Consider the following 18,399-nt stretch of genomic DNA (forward strand, 5'->3'; position numbering starts at 1 on the left):
TCCTGGCTAACACGGTGAAACCCCGTCTCTACTAAAAAATACAAAAAACTAGCCAGGCGAGGTGGCGGGCGCCTGTAGTCCCAGCTACTCGGGAGGCTGAGGCAGGAGAATGGCGTAAACCTGCGAGGCAGAGCTTGCAGTGAGCTGAGATCCGGCCACTGCACTCCAGCCTGGGCGACAGAGCAAAACTCCGTCTCAAAAAAAGAAAAAAAAAAAGAAAAGAAAAAAAGCATCAAATTGTGAGGTCATTTGGTAAATGATGAAGAAGTGGTCTTTATAATAAAGGACAGCCTTTGAGTTCTACTCATATAGGTATATACGCACACAGGGCATGGACCCATACAGGCAACTACTACCCACTACTAATATACTGTCTTACAGTCAGTTCAATCTTCATTTATTTAACATGAGATTTGAGTTTACAGATTTCAAGTGTTTATGGCCAAATGGGATAAGTGAGCAACAGTTACATGATAGGATGCCTATTCATGTAACAAATGATGAGTATAACCTCACTGTGATGTGTGTGTGTGTGTATGTATACATCTCCTGTCACTCCCCACCTGCACACTTGAAACTTGAATGAGGTAAGATTACAGTTCAGGGGATAACACAGTCACTTGTATTACGTTTAAGGTGGCAGTTACTGATAATACAGACATGCTGGTGTCTACAACCCATCATTGACTCATAACATTAATGTAGTAGGCCGAGCACTTTGGAAACGAAATGGAATAAAAATGACTACAGTGTGGTGCCTGTGGTAACAGTAGATTTTGCTTTGTGAAAGTTATGTTTCTGTTAAATGTATACATGTGGCGGGTCATTGCTATAAGCTAAAAATAAAATCCTGGCCGGGCCATGGTGGCTCACACCTGTAATCCCAGCACTTTGGGAGGCCAAGGCGGGCAGATTACCTGAGATTGGGAGTTCAAGACCTGCCTGGCCAACATGGGGAAAGCCTGTCTCTACTAAAAATACAAACATTAGCTGGGCATGATGGCAGGTGCCCGTAATCCCAGCTACTCAAGAGGTTGAGACAGGAGAATCGCTTGAACCCAGGAGACGAAGGTTGCAGTGAGAGAAGATCGTGCCACTGCACTCCAGCCTGGGCGGCTGAGGGAGACTCCATCTCAAAAAAAAAAATCCTAAGGCCCCAGCAACAGAATGAACCCCCTCTTGGCCAAGGAGGCCCTAGGACAACCTTAACAATGGAACTTTCAGCCACAATGGGAAGAAAGGTGAGACGCCCCTCATTATGCCCACGCCTTGCCGGAGTTTAAGCTCAAGCGACCACTATCCTGTTAAAAGAGGTGATAAGGCTGACGACACAGTTTGAGGCAGTAAGAAACCAAATTACAAACAAGACCTAAGGCCATACCCGGCAAGAGACAGCCACGCTGCAGGCCATCAGTCTTGCTACACAGCATCCTCAACTTAGACATTCCCTTCTGCTGACTCCAGCACTTAGAGCCCTACTCCTTCAACCAATTGCAAATAAAGAACCTCTGAATCCACCTAGAATCTGTAAGCCCCCACTTCAAGTTTCACACCTTTCTGGCCAAACCAGTGTGTAACTTCCATGGAGTGATTGATGTCTTTGCCTGTAACTGCCTCCCCCCCCCGCCTTAAAAAGTATAAAACCAAACCGTAATCCGACCGCCCGGGGTACACTTTCTCAGGACTCCTTGAGAGGGGGTTGGTTTCCTGGCCTGCAGTCACCCATATCAGCTCAGAATCAGCTTCTTTAAAATACGTTACAGAGTTAGGGTTTTCTGTTAACATTGTTTAGAAGATATTTCTTATTGTGGTTGAGGAAAAGTCTGAAAGCCACTGCCCTAGTCTGTGGCTCTTGCCTGTAATCCCAGCTAACTGGGAGGCTGAGGTGGGAGGTTCACTTAAGCCCAGGAATTTCAGGCCAGCCTGGGCAATATAACAAAACTCTGTATAAAAATGTATAAAAATAAAAAACAACTTACACAGTTTGTTCTTAACATATACCTCCCTACCACGCCTGCAAAAAATAAAAACTCAGTTTTCCTTGTCAGTTTCTTCCCAGATAATTGAAATCTTCTGAGATCATCTTAAAAGCCCCAAAGGAAAGACCGCATTTGTAATATAAAAGCTAGCCTATCAGTCATGCTTCTGTTCTTCTTGATCTCTTAGATGGTATTTTTTTTTTTTTTTTTTTTTTTTTTTTTTTTTTGAGACGGAGTCTTGCTCTGCCGCCCAGGCTGGAGTGCAGTGGCCGGCTCTCAGCTCACTGCAAGCTCCGCCTCCCGGGTTCACGCCATTCTCCTGTCTCAGCCTCCCCAGTAGCTGGGACTACAGGCGCCCGCCTCGTCGCCCCGCTAGTTTTTTTTTTTGTATTTTTAGTAGAGACGGGGTTTCACCATATTAGCCAGGATGGTCTCGATCTCCTGACCTCGTGATCCGCCCGTCTCGGCCTCCCAAAGTGCTGGGATTACAGGCTTGAGCCACCGCGCCCGGCCAGATGGTATTGTTTAAACACACAATAGAGGTTTAGAGAAGACCAAAGAAATTGGAAGAAAATTTCAGCTAGGCTTTGAAAAACTGGCACATTTTAAGCAAGGCAGAGGGAATTGGTAGGAACAGGCCGGACATGTTGGGTGCGGCGTGAGTGTGCTCAGAAGAGCAGACGTGGGGATCAGAGCGGGGTGTGCAGAGCGATGAGGACTCAGGATGAGGGGGCAGCAGACAGGATGAACCAGGGATTTTAAAAAAAAGGATTTGTGGGGAGGTAGGATGGCCACAGGGCCGTGGACCCAACGTCCGGTGGGACAGAGCTATGGATCTGCTTTGTAAAGTTCCATCTCTCTGTGGGAGAGACTGAATGAGAAACTGAGGAGCCTGTTTGATTAGGTCTCCCTGCCCTGATTGCTCTTGGTCACTTGCTTTTTATTTTTCATTTTCCTTTTTCCATGAAGCTGAAGGCTGCGGTATCTGAACACCTGAGCACTGAACGCTGAAACTTAACCTCACTGGCTACTTTACAAGATAACACCAGGCACACTGTACACTGTTGCTTCACTTGTTTCCAGCAAGCTGGGCCGGTTCTCCTCCAGTGCAATGCGCTGAGACCACCAACACTTTCAGTGGGCCTTTATCTTCAAGAGTTCGTATAAAATGATGTGTGCATGTGAAAAATATATATATAAGGTACAATGACTATCAAATCTGTAATTAAAATTTTATAAGAGGTGACAAAAAATCACTTCTAAGAGACAACCGACTATGATATATTAGAAATTACTAAGAGTAGCCCAGAGAACAAGACTGACTGTCAGCGACTGAAGATAAAAAACTGGAAAGAATGTAAAGAAAGGATGACGCAATCGTGCATGGCGGTCCTTTACCAAATTGAGAAGGAACACCCGAGATGAACGATCTCTGAAGATGAGAGACACTGCTCCCCGGAAGGAACAGACTGGCCAAACACACAGTAACTCCTCTCCATATTCTAGGAAATGAGTTAATAGCGATAATAAATACAGAATTTCCAGCACTGTGTGCTGGGCCGTTATAAATGCTACAGCTCTTCTCAGGCTTTCATATGACAGCCTTGGGGCTGCTGCTGCTCGCCTGAAGCCACAGGCTGATGGGGCAGGTATGGGGACAAGGAATGGGAATTATTAAATAAGTCCCCCAAAAGTAAAACTGAAACATAAATAGTGGTTAAGAGGAAGGGCAGACATGGAAGTTAGCTCTGAAGCTCACTGTGATGACCCCACAAGGTACTCAATACAATGGGAGCATGTGGGGGCTTTACTTTTTTTTTTTTGAGACGGAGTCTCGCTCTGTCGCCCAGGCTGGAGAGCAGTGGCCGGATCTCAGCTCACTGCAAGCTCCACCTCCTGGGTTTATGCCATTCTCCTGCCTCAGCCTCCCGAGTAGCTGGGACTACAGGCGCCCGCCACTTCGCCCGGCTAGCTTTTTGTATTTTTTTTTAGTAGAGACGGGGTTTCACCATGTTAGCCAGGATGGTCTCGATCTCCTGATCTCGTGATCCACCTGTCTCGGCCTCCCAAAGTGCTGGGATTACAGGCTTGAGCCACCGCGCCCGGCCTGGGGCTTTACTTTTATAGGTGGCTTCCGTTTTCATTACTATGAGATGTGCAGCAGATGTCTTCATTTACGTATAGCCCAGGAGATGGGAAAAATTAAGCTGGTTTCCAGTCTTGTGTCTGAAGAGGTAAGTTTATTTAAACAATTAGCACAAAATGGCCAAACAGAAGTTGTTCTGATTTCACCTAATTTTATGATTTAACTAGAAAAGAAAGTCTAAAAGTATTTTACCGTCTAGGTTGGAAAGTCAATTTAAGTTAAATAGGATTTTTAGCAGCATCTCAACCATTTTTAAAAGGCCCTCAAAGTGAAGTACGTCTCAAAGTTTTATCACCTCTGTTAGCCTTCCGGACCGCAAGTGAATCACCCACACAGAGACCATATCTGGATAATTCATGATCTCTACCTACCTTTTTTTCAAAGAATTTTTTTCTTAACTTGGCGTCTGTGGGAGGTACTGTTTTCCTCAGGTTTCTGTACCACTTTCTGACAACGTATCCTCTCCAGTAGGCTTGGATTCTAAAACAGATATTTGAAAATGACTAATTTATGATGACTCTGAACCAACTACTATACTTCAGTAGCTGTTATAAGCCCTGTGCTATACAAGGCCCTGGGGAAATTATAGTGGCCAAGAAGAGAGATAAAATCCCACTATTTAAAAAACAAGTTAGGCTGGGAGCGGTGGCTCAAGCCTGTAATCCCAGCACTTTGGGAGGCTGAGACGGGCGGATCACGAGGTCAGGTGATCAAGACCATCCTGGCTAACACGGTGAAACCCCGTCTCTACTAAAAAATACAAAAAACTAGCCGGACGAGGTGGCAGGCGCCTGTAGTCCCAGCTACTCGGGAGGCTGAGGCAGGAGAATGGCGTGAACCCGGGAGGCGGAGCTTGCAGTGAGCTGAGATCCGGCCACTGCACTCCAGCCTGGGCGACAGAGCCAGACTCTGTCTCAAAACAAAAAACAAACAAACAAAAAACCAGTTAGTTGTCATAGCCTGACCTGTAAGTGTCTGCTTAGCGCCAAATGGGCCTGGCATCCTCACCTGGTCACACACTTTATTCTGAACAGGCGAGCCCCATCGTGTATCACTCGGGTTTGATACTGGTTCTTTCTACAGAGAGGACAGGTTTTCTTATTTGTGAACTTTTCAAAAGCCTGAAGACATGCCTGAAGAAAAATATTTCACTTAAAATTTTACAATTACTTATAAACAACGTCTTTACTTCCAGTGTTAGTGTTCTAATTACAGTGTTCTTTTCTCCCGTAACTATGCAACTTAGCCCAATTTAGGTTATCAAGTGAGGAAGTTTCATCAGGTGCTACCACCTTCCTCATGAAACCTGTTCCAAAAGTGATTTCTTACAAGAATATACATGCAAAGACATCAAAAACTTCTGAAATCCACCAGCACAAAGGTGAGTCATGCGTGTCTATGGGACCACATGCAGACCGATCATGTGAATTTAGCTGTCACTGACATGCATTACTGACAACAATCTGTTACATAAACATTTGTGGTTCTTTTGTCAGGAAACTCATGATTTTCAAAATAGGATGAATTGTACTGTAGCCTACAGTCATGTTTCTTTAACTATTGATGGTGGTGATGAATAAAATAAATGGCTCTTCTCAGGAGCCTTGAAAACGGCTATGGTTTCTCTGCACTGTAAGAGCGATGTGTGGGGCACCTGGGCAGGCGTGAGGGGTGGACTTACTCTGTGGAACACATGGGAGCATGAAAGCAGCACCTGTTCATGAGGAAACAGAACAACCTTGAGGTTTACAAAAGAGAAGCAGCATGAATGCAACAGTTAAACTCCTGAATGCTTAGAAGGTAAGCTGTATTATTTCTTGAAAAATTAAAGAGGCAAATTTATAACTTTGATGTTTATACTATTTATTGTTTGTTTAGCACAGCACAAGTATATACTCTAAACAAGAAAAATTAATGATCTGAAATATCAAATAAACACATGAAGTTTGATATGTAACTATGAAAAGGAGTGTATACTTAAGAGCGAAACAGGGACAAAATGAGTGTTTCCCTTAGATGCGGGCAAGGACTGCAAACTGGAGGGGTGAGGAGGGGCCTGTCCAGTGGGGCCAGGGAAATGCTAAGTAAATACCATTTGGGTCTTTGTTCAGCTCAGTTATGCCCCCCAATTTTTGCAAAATCATAGCCCTCCTGAGATATAATTCTGACAGTCTTAAATTTAAATAGCAACACATCAGGGAGACATAGGAGTCATTTTTTTTTTTTTAATGCAGGGAGTGTGCTCACAAGAAAACTTCACCTTTCTGTGGCCCAAATTCCCCACTAAACAGTGATACTCTGGGCTGTGACAAAACACTGAAGCTTAGACCAAATGAAGAAGAAGGCAGTGGGTACTCAGTAGAAGGGACAGAGCCACCAGCCCAGCAGCGCCAGGCCCTGCGGGCTGCCACACAAAGGCCAGGCTTCCCTTGGGGAGGGGCCGCTTCCAGCAATGGGGAGGAAAGTGGGGGAACTTGTGAGACTGAGCAAAGCGGTGGGGGCAGGCGGAGGGTTTTCCCTTTTTGTCAAGAATCTGACTTGGGTGACTGCAGTCTGGGGCACTCCCGGGTGAGGTTTCAGTCTCAGGTGGCCCAGGATGCCTGCTGTGGGGAAGACTTAACAGTTTTTAAAGTGAATCCCACCTGCCTTCACTCAATGTATGCTTTTCTTCTTAAATGGAAGAAACACAGAAATAAGTAGAACTCAGAAAGTTGTAAAACCTTTTCTTGAAACTTATTGCCAAGAGTAAGTCTGAATTGAATAAACTCAGTAATATGGGTCCTTTTTTATTACCACCGTTGAATAGCAATCTTTTCTATACTTCACTCATCCTTTACAGAACTTTCCAGTGTTTCCTCAACATACATTCTATCTATACCGAGCAACATTGGACTCCAGTATATTAAAGTGTTATCTTTTTAAATGTCCACAAATATTTCTTATTGGCAAACATTCTCTGATGTAACAAAAATCAAGGAGTAAGTGGTGGAAAACATACTAAAAATGGCCTAGAAGGTAGGACTGGATTCCAGCAGGACTCCATACTTTCTAAGCTGGCCTACTACGAACCATTTGAATTATTTTTTATTTCCTCGTCGCTAAATGGGCAGAATGCCTACTATATGAAATTAATTGAAGGCCCTCTGAAATCATTAAATGTTGTAAAAATGCCAACTATTGTTTATAACTAAGGAAAAATCTGAACACGGAAACGATCATTAGAAGTGCCAAATATACAGGATAGGTCCTATATCAAAACCAAATAAAAATAATAGAATTTAGGGAGAAATTTATAAAAAACAGAAAGAAATGTTGGGCAGGGTACACCCTGATGCCCATAAGATACTAACTTTCACTCCAGGCTCGATAGTTTAGTATAAGAAAGAGCTTGCTTAGCCAGAAAGAACCCTCTGATTTTATTCAGTTTTGCTACCTAAAGTACTGAATTCTCCTAGACAATTTGTGGTTTTGGGGCTCAAATCTGTCCAAAATACCCAACTTTCACATATGTAAGATTAGGTCCTGATAGAGAAATGGAATAAGTATGTCTAAAGTAACTTATGAATTCAAATTAGTGAATAGAAGTGTAACTGTTGTGAGCTTTCTTGCAGATGAAACTTACTCAAATTCAGCAAAGACTCAAGAGTTCATTTGCCCAGATTGTAATAAGCCTGGGTTCCCAGGCTACGAACTCCAAGGCTGATTTTAACTGTATTTGCTGTATTTTCTCAGCAAATCTCTGAGGGCCTGCTATGCAGGAAGCGTCATGCCACACTCTGTGGGAAATCATTACAGGGCAACCACACACACACACACACACTTCTGATAAATCTAAGTGTCCCCAACTTCAAGAGACGATTTAGTTAGGCAGACAAAATATGTATAGAAAAAACCCTACATGCATTCTCTCTCTCTCTCTGTGTGTGTGTGTGTGTGTGTGTGTGTGTATTATTTGTTAACCCAGAGTAGTATCATCAATCTTACTATGGTAAAGTTTCATGAATAAAAATCATTAAAAGATTTTGCTTTTCTTAAAGATTCTCTCACAAATTCTTTGGAGACATTCAAGTACAGTTTGTTTTTTTTTTTCCCCTTTTCTGGCTCAAATCACAAAACAACTTAAGAGTTCCTCTGCTTTCATCCTTCCCGCGCTGGGACACAGCTGCTCCTGGGAAGCCCCCAGTTGTCTGCACAGCCACATGGGGCCTGTTGAACAGAAACATTCCTTTTGTACAAACGTTAGTACTTGAGAATACCAGTCAGTAAACAAACAAAACCATTTAATGAGGATGTTTAGCTCTTCACACACTTTAATTAATGGAAAAGAAAATGGAAGTGTGTGAGGCTCACACAGGAGGATAAAACTGGGAAAAGGAAGCCTGGAATCTTAGGCTCCAGCTCTGGGCCTCATCCCTAGAAAACAGCCCAGGAGCTCTCTAGCTCACCCTCATACGCTAAACACCTGAGGACGAAGCTCGAATTCTTCTTTACAGATGGGGCACGGCTGCACTGAGTCCCCTTGCAGGAGGGAGCGCTGTTTCACCTTCTCCCAGTCATCAGATGACAGTGGAGGTGGTGGAGGCCCAATGAGGCCCAACTTCTGTGCTAAAGGAAGACAGCAGACAGCACAGGATAGCAGTTAGAATGTCTTTTAGCATATGGTACCCACCTATAATTTTAATGACACCATTTGCAAACAATTATTAAAGAACTACATATAGATCACATACTTTATTTCACAATAGAAGTTGTCCCTTGGTATCCACAAGGAAAGTATTCCAGGACGTCCCAAGGATGCTCAAGTCCCTGACAGAAGATGGTGGAGTATTTGCATACAACCCATGCATATCCTCCTGTATACTGCCAATCATCTCGATTACCAATAATTTCTAATGCAAGTGCTATGTAAATAGCTGTTATACTGTATTGTTTTTAATTTGTATTATTTTTATTGTTCTATTGTTACTTTTTACTCCTTTGTTAAAATTTTGATATGTGGCTGGTTGAATCTGTGAATGCCAAACCCACAGATACAAATGGCAGACTGTAGAGAGGATGCTGTTTTCCTACGAGGGCACAGAAGTCAGTGGTAATAATACCTTATGTTTTCAATACATTTATTTTTATTTACAAAGAATTTCCCATACCTTATTTCATTTCCCCATAATTCAATAAGGCAAGCAAGAATGATATCCAATTTTATGAAAGAAAAACTGAGGAATACTAATCGTTCACACGTATTGGCCCAAGGTTCTCCCAGTTCTCACCTGCCTCAGCCCCCAGCACTGTCTCTCCCAGTTCACCTTGCTCTGCCACCAGTGGCCTCTACATCAATCCTGCACCTCCCCTGCTAAAACCTTCATGTGACATATCATCATGGTCAGAATAAAGTTCTTATTTCAATAACACATGGGTACCCAGCATGTGCTGACTGGCATCGAGCTGACAGTGCGGTCACTCGCCTTGAAAAGTAACCGCAATATCCTCAGGCAAAATACAGGAAGTGAAGTGTCACCTTCTACCACCTCCCTGCACCCCAAAGAAGGGTCAGTGCATACAAAGGCATCGACCTACAAGGATATCTTCAGAAATAGAAGACAAAATGTTACATTAACAAAACATGACAGGAAGCTATGAAGGGACACTTTGAGCACAGAAAGAGCTCTTGGGCTTTTAGAGTAGAAATGTGAACGTCCACTGAAAGGCTGGAAGAGAAAGCTGAGATACAGTCCGGAGTTGCTTAACAACAGGCGATTGTTTTTTTTTTTTTTTTTTTGACGGAGTCTCGCTCTGTCGCCCAGGCTGGAGTGCAGTGGCCGGATCTCAGCTCACTGCAAGCTCCGCCTCCCGGGTTCACGCCATTCTCCTGCCTCAGCCTCCCAAGTAGCTGGGACCACAGGCGCCCGCCACCGCGCCCGGCTAATTTTTTGTATTTTTTAGTAGAGACGGGGTTTCACCGTGTTAGCCAGGATGGTCTCGATCTCCTGACCTCGTGATCCGCCCGTCTCGGCCTCCCAAAGTGCTGGGATTACAGGCTTGAGCCACCGCACCCGGCAACAACAGGCGATTGTTAAGAAATGTGCCGTTAGGTGACTTGGTCGTCTTGCTAACATCATAGGGTATGTACACACGCTTAGCTGGTACAGCCCACCACACATCAAAGCCACGTGGTACAGCTGATTAGACTACACACCTGCACAGCATGTTACTGTTCTGAATACTGCAGGTAACTGTAACACAATGGTAAGGATCTGTGCATCCAAACACAGCAAAGGTACAGTAAAAATATGTATAAAAGATTTAAAATGGTGCATGTGTAGAGCACTCACCATGAATGGAGCTTGCAGGCCTGGAAGTTGCTCTGGGTGAGTCAGTGAGTAAGTGCTGAGTGAGTGTGAAGGCCTAGGACATGACCATACACCACTGTAGACTTCATAAACAGTCTATACTTACACTACACTGAATTTATAAACATGTATTTTCTTCAATAATAAAGTTAGCTTACTATAACTTTTTCACTCTCTAAACTTTTAAATTTTTTAACTTTTTGACTCTTTTGCATAACATTTAGCTTAAAACACTATGTTGTCCAGGCTAGCATGTAGTGATGTGGTCACAGCTCACTGCAGCCGGTAGCTCCTGGGCTCAAGCGATCATCCCACCTCAGCCTCCTCAGTAGCTGGGACCAAAGGCACACACTACCATGCTCAGCTAATTTTTTAGTTTATACAAAATATTTTCTTTCTTTATATCCTTACCCTATAAGCTTTTTCTATTTTTCAATTTTTTTTTTTTTTTGAGACGGAGTCTCGCTCTGTCACCCACGCTGGAGTGCAGTGGCCGGATCTCAGCTCACTGCAAGCTCCGCCTCCCGGGTTTATGCCATTCTCCTGCCTCAGCCTCCCGAGTAGCTGGGACTACAGGTGCCCGCCACCTCGCCCGGCTAATTTTTTGTATTTTTTTAGTAGAGACGGGGTTTCACCGTGTTAGCCAGGATGGTCTCGATCTCCTGACCTCGTGATCCTCCCGTCTCGGCCTCCCAAAGTGCGGGATTACAGGCTTGAGCCACCACACCCAGCCTCAAATTTTTTTTTTAACTTTTTTGTTAAAAATGAAGACACAAACACATATATTAGCCTAGACCTACACAGGGTCAGAGTTATCAAGATGTCACAAAGTGGTAGAAATTTTTCAACTCCATTATAATTTTATGGGACCACTGTAGTTTGTTGTTGACTGAAACACTGCTTTATGGCACGTGACTGTAATCTCACAGAAAAATATATATCAGGAGACAGAAAATAAGAAAATCAAGGGACTGGTCTAGGTGGTGGTGTGACATCTGAAAAACTAGCATTCTAGAAAGAAAACATGGAAAATGGGAAGTAAAAATTTTAAAGAAAATAGTCCAAACCATCTCCCAGAAGCAAAGGACATGAGCTTCTGGTTTGAGAGGGCCCAGCAAGTACCCAGAACACTGAGTCCCATTCCTGTGAGCATCTCGGAGACAGAAAGCAGACTCAAAAAAAAAAACAGGCCTCAAAAAAGGATCAGGAATCAGAACTGCACCAGATTCATCCACAGCACTACAGACAGGAGAAGACAATTCCTTCAAAAGTCGGAGGCAGGAAAGATTTCCATATCAAGATTCCTTATTAGCTACAATGAAATGTGAGAAAAGAACAAAGACATTGCTATGCACGTGAGCTTCTGTATGAGTCTCCTCTGCACTCCCCCAGCGAGCTATTGACAGAGGAGCTTCGCCACCGCGAGGGAAGAAACCACGGAGGAGGCCGCCATGACGTCCAGGCAGAGAGAATCCAAGGAGAGTCTGGGGTCCTGGGATGCTGCTCAAGAGGGAGCCTGGGGAGGGGCCGGGGGAGAGAACCACAGAGGATTCCAGAAGCAACGTCCTCATCCATAAAGTACCCTGGTATATTTTAATGTATTGAGAGAATGTACTTCTGGAGATTTTAAGGATGAATCAGTGATGAGTGATGATAGAGGAAACTAAAATGTGAAAAAATAAGACATAACTTCAGGGAAAATAGAAAAATGTCTGAGAAGGAAATTGTAATATAGAACACCACATTGCTCAGCTGTGAGTGAAGTCACGGAATTGTAACAGAGTAAACACTGAATGTTATTTGTCTAACCACAAGTTACGAAAACTATGCTAAATCTTGATCTTCTACAGTAAGAAGAGATATCCAGAACTGAAAATTAACAAACAGCAGCATAGACATGTTATTTAGAAATATTAAAAATAGGGCTGGGCGTGGTAGCCCACACCTGTAATCCCAGCACTTTGGGAGGCCGAGGTGGGCAGATCACCTGAAGTCAGGAGTTCGAGACCAGCCTGGCCAACGTGGTGAAACCCTGTCTCTACTAAAAATACAAAAATTAGCCAGGTGTGGTGCTGCACACCTGTAATCCCAGCTACTCGGGAGGCTGAGGTACGAGAATCGCTTGAACCTGGGAGGTGGAGGTTGCAGTGAGCCGAGAGCACGCCACTACACTCCAGTCCGGGTGACAGAGCAAGACTCCGTCTCAAAAAAAAAAAAAAAGAAATATTACAAATAATACCAGAAGAATGAACCAAAGGATTTGAAAATGACTGCCTTAGAGTAATGCTCAAAATGGGTCAGGGGACTGCTACACTTTCTGTTATAATGCTCATAGAACTATTTTACTTCTGAAACTATGCCCATGGAGCTTCTGATAAGAATCAAGCAGCTACAAGTGTGATGACCACTATGGAGAATGGCGTGCAAGGCTTGGATGAGGACCTGTGACCCCAGAGAAGGTTACCTGACCAAAGTGGCATTAAATGGAGACCCACAGGGTGAAGAGTAACAGCAGTGGGTGAAGGGGGAGGTTTTCTAGATGGAGGAAAAGGATGTGCAGATGGCCATTTGTGAGAGAGCACTTGGCCTGCAGAGAAACAAAGGAAACAGTAAGACTGAAGAGGCTGAGACTGAGGTTGCAGAAGAGGGACGCTGCCTCAGGCCAGCTCTTTGCCTTTGGCTCAAGGTGTGGGAGCGGGCCCCCGGCGCCACTCCTCCTCTTCAGGGAGAGACGGGGCCCCCGGCGCCACTGCTCCTCTTCAGGGAGAGACGGGGCCCCCGGCGCCACTGCTCCTCTTCAGGGAGAGACGGGGCCCCCAGCGCCACTGCTCCTCTTAGACCTGGGTGGGCGCTTGCTGCACACTCCAGACTCTGCTATGGTCAATGCCAATTGCTTCAACTTCAAGCATCCACATCTCCCCATCCTGCAAACCTGGCCTTATATTTATAAACTAATCAAGACCTTAGAACGGGAGGGAAGGTAAATAATTGTATTGACAGATTTCAGCAAACTGCTGTGTTCTCTGGCCACAATGCAATAATGTTGAAAATCAGTAGCACGTCCAGCGCTCATCTTGCCTGCAGAACCACACTGCGCATCAGTGGAAATGGGCTCAGCCTCACAGAGGTCTACTGATGGATCTAAGCACGTCATGGAAGTCTCGCTACCCTTTGCCAATTTTTAGACTATCAATGGGCACGTGACATCTCAGGTGAAGCGGAAGGAAGGTCTGTTGGGAGCTTTCTCCCCCGCCTTTCCAGCTCGTCCCTTGTTGTTGAGGACTGACCCTAGGGCTGTGCACCCTCTTGTGTCCATGCACGGGGCAGCAGCTTCCAACGGCAGCACCAGAAGGAGGCTGGTCCCGGCAAACATCAATAAGACACCAAACCAGAACTGCTGTGAACAACGACACACACCGTTAAGGCTGACATCACTTTCAGTGTGTTGTTCGTATACTTGCAGCCAAATGCATCCTAACCCATCACCTCTCCTCACCGCACTTAAAGGAACAAAAGAGCCTTAGGTCCAGATGGTTTTACAATCGAGTTACCCCAAACTTTTAAGGAACATATCATCCCTATTTTCTGTTATTCCAGAATACTGAACAAGAGGGAATACTGGCCAACTTATTTGGTGAAGCTTATATGGCTTTGATAATAAAACCAGACAAAGACAATCATAGTCCAGGGTAATCCATGGTTACACGTCAAACGTCCTGAACGAGAATTAGTTATCAGAATGCAACAGTGACTTTGAAAAACACCGTGGGCAAGTAGGGTTTGTTCAAGCTTGCACGAAGATTCAATGTCAGAGTCTGTCACTGTAATTTACGGCACAAACGAACTCAAGGAGAAAACTCACAACAAACATGTTCATCTAAAAAGTTGCAGGAAAAAAAGCATCTAAAAAAGTACACCTATTAATGAGTTTAAAAACCTCTAGCAACTTGCTAAAAGGGAAATCCTATAATTAGATAAAGGCCAACAAACAAGACAAAACAGAACAATAAACAAAGGCCAAACATCACATAAGTAGGAAAATGAAATGTGTTAGGTTCAGGAACAAGATAGAAATGCTAGGTATTACTACATGTATTCACCACAGCTCAGGAGATCCAGTCCAGATTAAAAATCAAGCGGGGGAAAAGAAGAAGGGGCATAAAAGTAGAAAGGCACAGACAATAAGAATCACTGCAGAGATCAACTGACTTACTCAGAAAACCCCTAGGAGTCGCAGACAAAAAGATCTAAATGGTGTGAGATGCCACCATATTTGTGGATCAGATGATAGCATTGTAAATACGGTATTTCCCCCATCTACAAATCCAATTCGAAAAACATCTCCAGCAGAATTTTATGTAGAAAATGAGGCAGTTTTAGAGGAAAAAAAAGAGGAAAGGTCTTTTCCTAGCAGCTATTAAGACATATTACAAGACTCTATTAATCAAAACAGTGCAATACTGACATAGAAGCAGAAGCCTTGGAAGGAGAGAACAGAACACACTTTAACCTCATTTAACCACGATTTTCCCAGTATCATAAGCAAAACAAACTGTGGCGACATCTAAATATGAAATGTAAAAGGTTAAAGGTAAATAAAGAAAATGTAGAGGCCGGGTGCGGTGGCTCAAGCCTGTAATCCCAGCACTTTGGGAGGCCGAGACGGGCGGATCACGAGGTCAGGAGATCGAGACCATCCTGGCTAACACTGTGAAACCCCGTCTCTACTAAAAAATACAAAAAAAAAAAAAAAACTAGCCGGGCGAGGTGGCAGGCGCCTGTAGTCCCAGCTACTCGGGAGGCTGAGGCAGGAGAATGGCGTAAACCCGGGAGGCGGAGCTTGCAGTGAGCTGAGATCCGGCCACTGCACTCCAGCCTGGGCGACAGAGCAAGACTCCGTCTCAATAAATAAATAAATAAATAAATAAGAAAATGTAGAAAAATCCTTGCACTCTCAGAAGGGTGAAGAATATCTTAAGTCTCCCCCAAACAGCAATAAAGTGAAAAACAAAAACAAAAACAAAAACAATGGATTTAACATTAATCAGAATGAAAATTGTATTCAATATAAAATGACAGATATAATTTAAAAGATGGTAAAAGAACAGAAGATATTTTCACTGGCTAAATCAACAAGAGATTACTATGTAGAATATGCAAAGAACTCCAATAAATCTGCAAGAAAAGACAGAAATCCAAGTGGAATATTACATATAGATAGTAAAGAGCATGTGGTTCAATGTCATTAGTAACTAATATGCACAATCAAGATTTTTTCCATAAAGAGGTCCTGAAAAAAGGTCTCATTTATTTTCCTTAATAACTTTACTTATTTTCCAAATTGGGACATTACTCTTTATGTCTAATTTAAATTTTTCCTGATAAAACTCTTAAGATTGATTATGACGAACCTATTTGGTCATCTACATAAACCACATGGGCACAAGAGAAGATCTTCACTAAACTGCTGTATGACATTATTCCAAGTCTCAACATGTTCATGAGCCACGCTGTTTTCTAGAAAACAAGCTTGTTAGCAGAAGTTCAGAGGAAGACAGCATAGCATCAAACATCTCCCCTGGCACTGCTGTGGGAAGAGGTCCCCTCCACCTTGTGCGACTCCAGCACCTCCAGATCCATCTGGCTGGCGCTAGAACATACGGTCCCCAACCAAACCTATTTTCCACGCCCACCATTTAAAAATCACATTTCTAACTTTTCAGTTTAAAATAATTTCAGATTTACAAAAGGTTGTAAAAACACTATGAAGAATTCTCAAAGGACTAGTATCCAGAATCTACGAGGAGCTCAAACAAATCAGCAAGAAAAAAAACCTCTAGCAACTTGCTAAAAGGAAAATCCTAAAATTAGATAAAGGCCAACGAACACCACAAAGGATGTGTCTACTGGGTGTCTACCCAAAGGAAAAGAAGTCATTATATGAAAAAGACACATGCATACGTATGTTATTGCAGCCCAATTCACAACTGCAAAGATATGGAACCAACCTAAGTGCCCATGAACCAATGAGTAGATAAAGAAAATCTGGTATATATACACCATAGAACACTACTCAGCCATAAAAATGAATGAAAAAATGTCTTTTGCAGCAGCTTGGATGGAGCTGGAGGTCATTATTGCAAGTGAAGTAACTCATGTTGTATGTTCTCACTTATAAGTGGAAGCTAACATATGGGTATGCAAAGGCATACAGAATGGTATAATGAACATTGGAGACTCAGAAGGCAGAGGGTGGGAGGGGTGTGGGATAAAAAAACTGCACGTTAGGTACAATGTACACTACTCTGGTGGTGGGTGCACTAACATCTCAGAATTCATCACTATATAACTCATCCATGTAACCAAAAACCACTTGTACCACAAAAGCTATTGAAATAAAAATAAATACAAAAGAAGAAACAACACAAAAAGCAAACAAACAAAAAAATAAAAAAACAGGCCAGGCGTGGTGGCTCACACCTGTAATCCCAACACTTTGGGAGGCTGAGGCAGGTGGATCACCTGAGGTCAGGAGTTTGAGACCAGCCTGGCCAACATGGCAAAACCCCGTCTCTACTAAAAATACAAAAATTATCTGGGTGTGGTGGCACACACCTGTAATTCCAGCTACTTGGGAGGTTGAGGCACGAGAATCGCTTGAACCCAGAAGGCAGAGGTTGCAGTGGGCCAAGATTGTGCTACTGCACTCCAGCCTGGGCAACCAAGCAAGACTCCATCTCAATAAAACAAAACAAAATGAAATTTCAGCATGAGCTTTGGAGGGGACAAACATTCAAACCATAGCCTAGCCACTGTGAGCTATCAAAAGGCCTCTGGCACCTATCAACATAGTAATATATGTGAGCAGTGGATAAGGAAAAAAGTGTGAAAAGTACTTAGCTTGATGTTGTGAAAAAGTCTTCCAGACAACAAATGTAAGTGAAGGATTCTGTTCTCATTGATGCCTAATCTAAATGGAAGTTCTCCCCTATCAGGGACATACTTGATGCACTGCGTTGAATAGCATCATCTCAAAATTCTTGTTCACCTGGAACCTCAGGGTGTTGACATTACTTGGAAATAGGGTCTTTGCAGATGTAGTTAAGATGAGGTCATATTGGTTTAAAGTTGGCCCTACATCCTACATCCTCTTTATAAGAAGAGGAAAGGGAGGGTACAATCGCACGTGGAGAAGAAGATTGTTTGAAGTCAGAGACAGAGACTGGAGTGACGCTGCCACAAGCTAAGCAATGCCAGGAACCACCAGGGAAAGGTAAGTTAGGATTCTCCCATAGAACTCTGCCAATGGCACCACTTTAGACTTCTGGCCTCCAGGACACTGAGAGAAACTTAACCCACCCAGTTTGTACTAATTTGTTGCAGCAGCACTGGGAAACCAATATACTTAAAAACAGCATTTACAATTATAAATGCATAATACATCTCCTTTCTTTTATTAATTAGAAGAAATGGAATTGATCTGCATGCCTTTATTTACAGGCACAAACTTGTAGCAATACTACACACAGTAAGAATGTGTGTCAAGTTGCATGCTATATGCATCCCACCTATCATAAGGAAAGAATTTCAATCAGCCATGACGGAGGTAAGGCTGACTTATTTCTATAGAGAATGACATTACAGAATTATTGTCACATGAAAATATGATCAAAGAGTATCCAGCAATCAAAAGAGATGGAAAAAGTATTATAGAGATATTTTAGGAAGCTAATTAATACAAAATATTATTGCTATTTTTATTGATTTTTGTTTAGGATATATTTCATGTTTTTTGAAATTCCTAATTTGTTGCAAGTTTTGGTCTTATTCTAAATATTCACACTTGTAAAAAGAAAATATTATCATATGTTCCTAAACCCAAATGTTAACCTTTTATATAACCCTAGCACAAAGATCAAAACCACGA

General features: G+C 43.1%; 1 protein-coding gene across 4 annotated transcripts in view; it reads right to left on the bottom strand.

Moving 5' to 3' along the window:
• RNF32 (ring finger protein 32) overlaps nucleotides 1-18,399 on the bottom strand; it is a 38,414-nt gene that overhangs the window by 14,436 nt on the left and 5,579 nt on the right. For all 4 annotated transcript variants that reach the window (XM_033194189.1, XM_033194188.1, XM_033194186.1 and 1 more), the window contains 4 exons: nucleotides 8,588-8,730; nucleotides 5,807-5,839; nucleotides 5,134-5,258; nucleotides 4,497-4,605 (listed from right to left, as the gene is read on the bottom strand). In XM_033194189.1, coding sequence (XP_033050080.1) covers nucleotides 4,497-4,605; nucleotides 5,134-5,258; nucleotides 5,807-5,839; nucleotides 8,588-8,730 — 410 coding nt within the window. The remainder of the gene's footprint in view (nucleotides 1-4,496; nucleotides 4,606-5,133; nucleotides 5,259-5,806; nucleotides 5,840-8,587; nucleotides 8,731-18,399) is intronic.

Source organism: Trachypithecus francoisi, unplaced genomic scaffold (assembly GCF_009764315.1).
Source record: "Trachypithecus francoisi isolate TF-2019V2 unplaced genomic scaffold, Tfra_2.0 Lachesis_group4, whole genome shotgun sequence".
NCBI lineage: Eukaryota > Metazoa > Chordata > Mammalia > Primates > Cercopithecidae > Trachypithecus > Trachypithecus francoisi.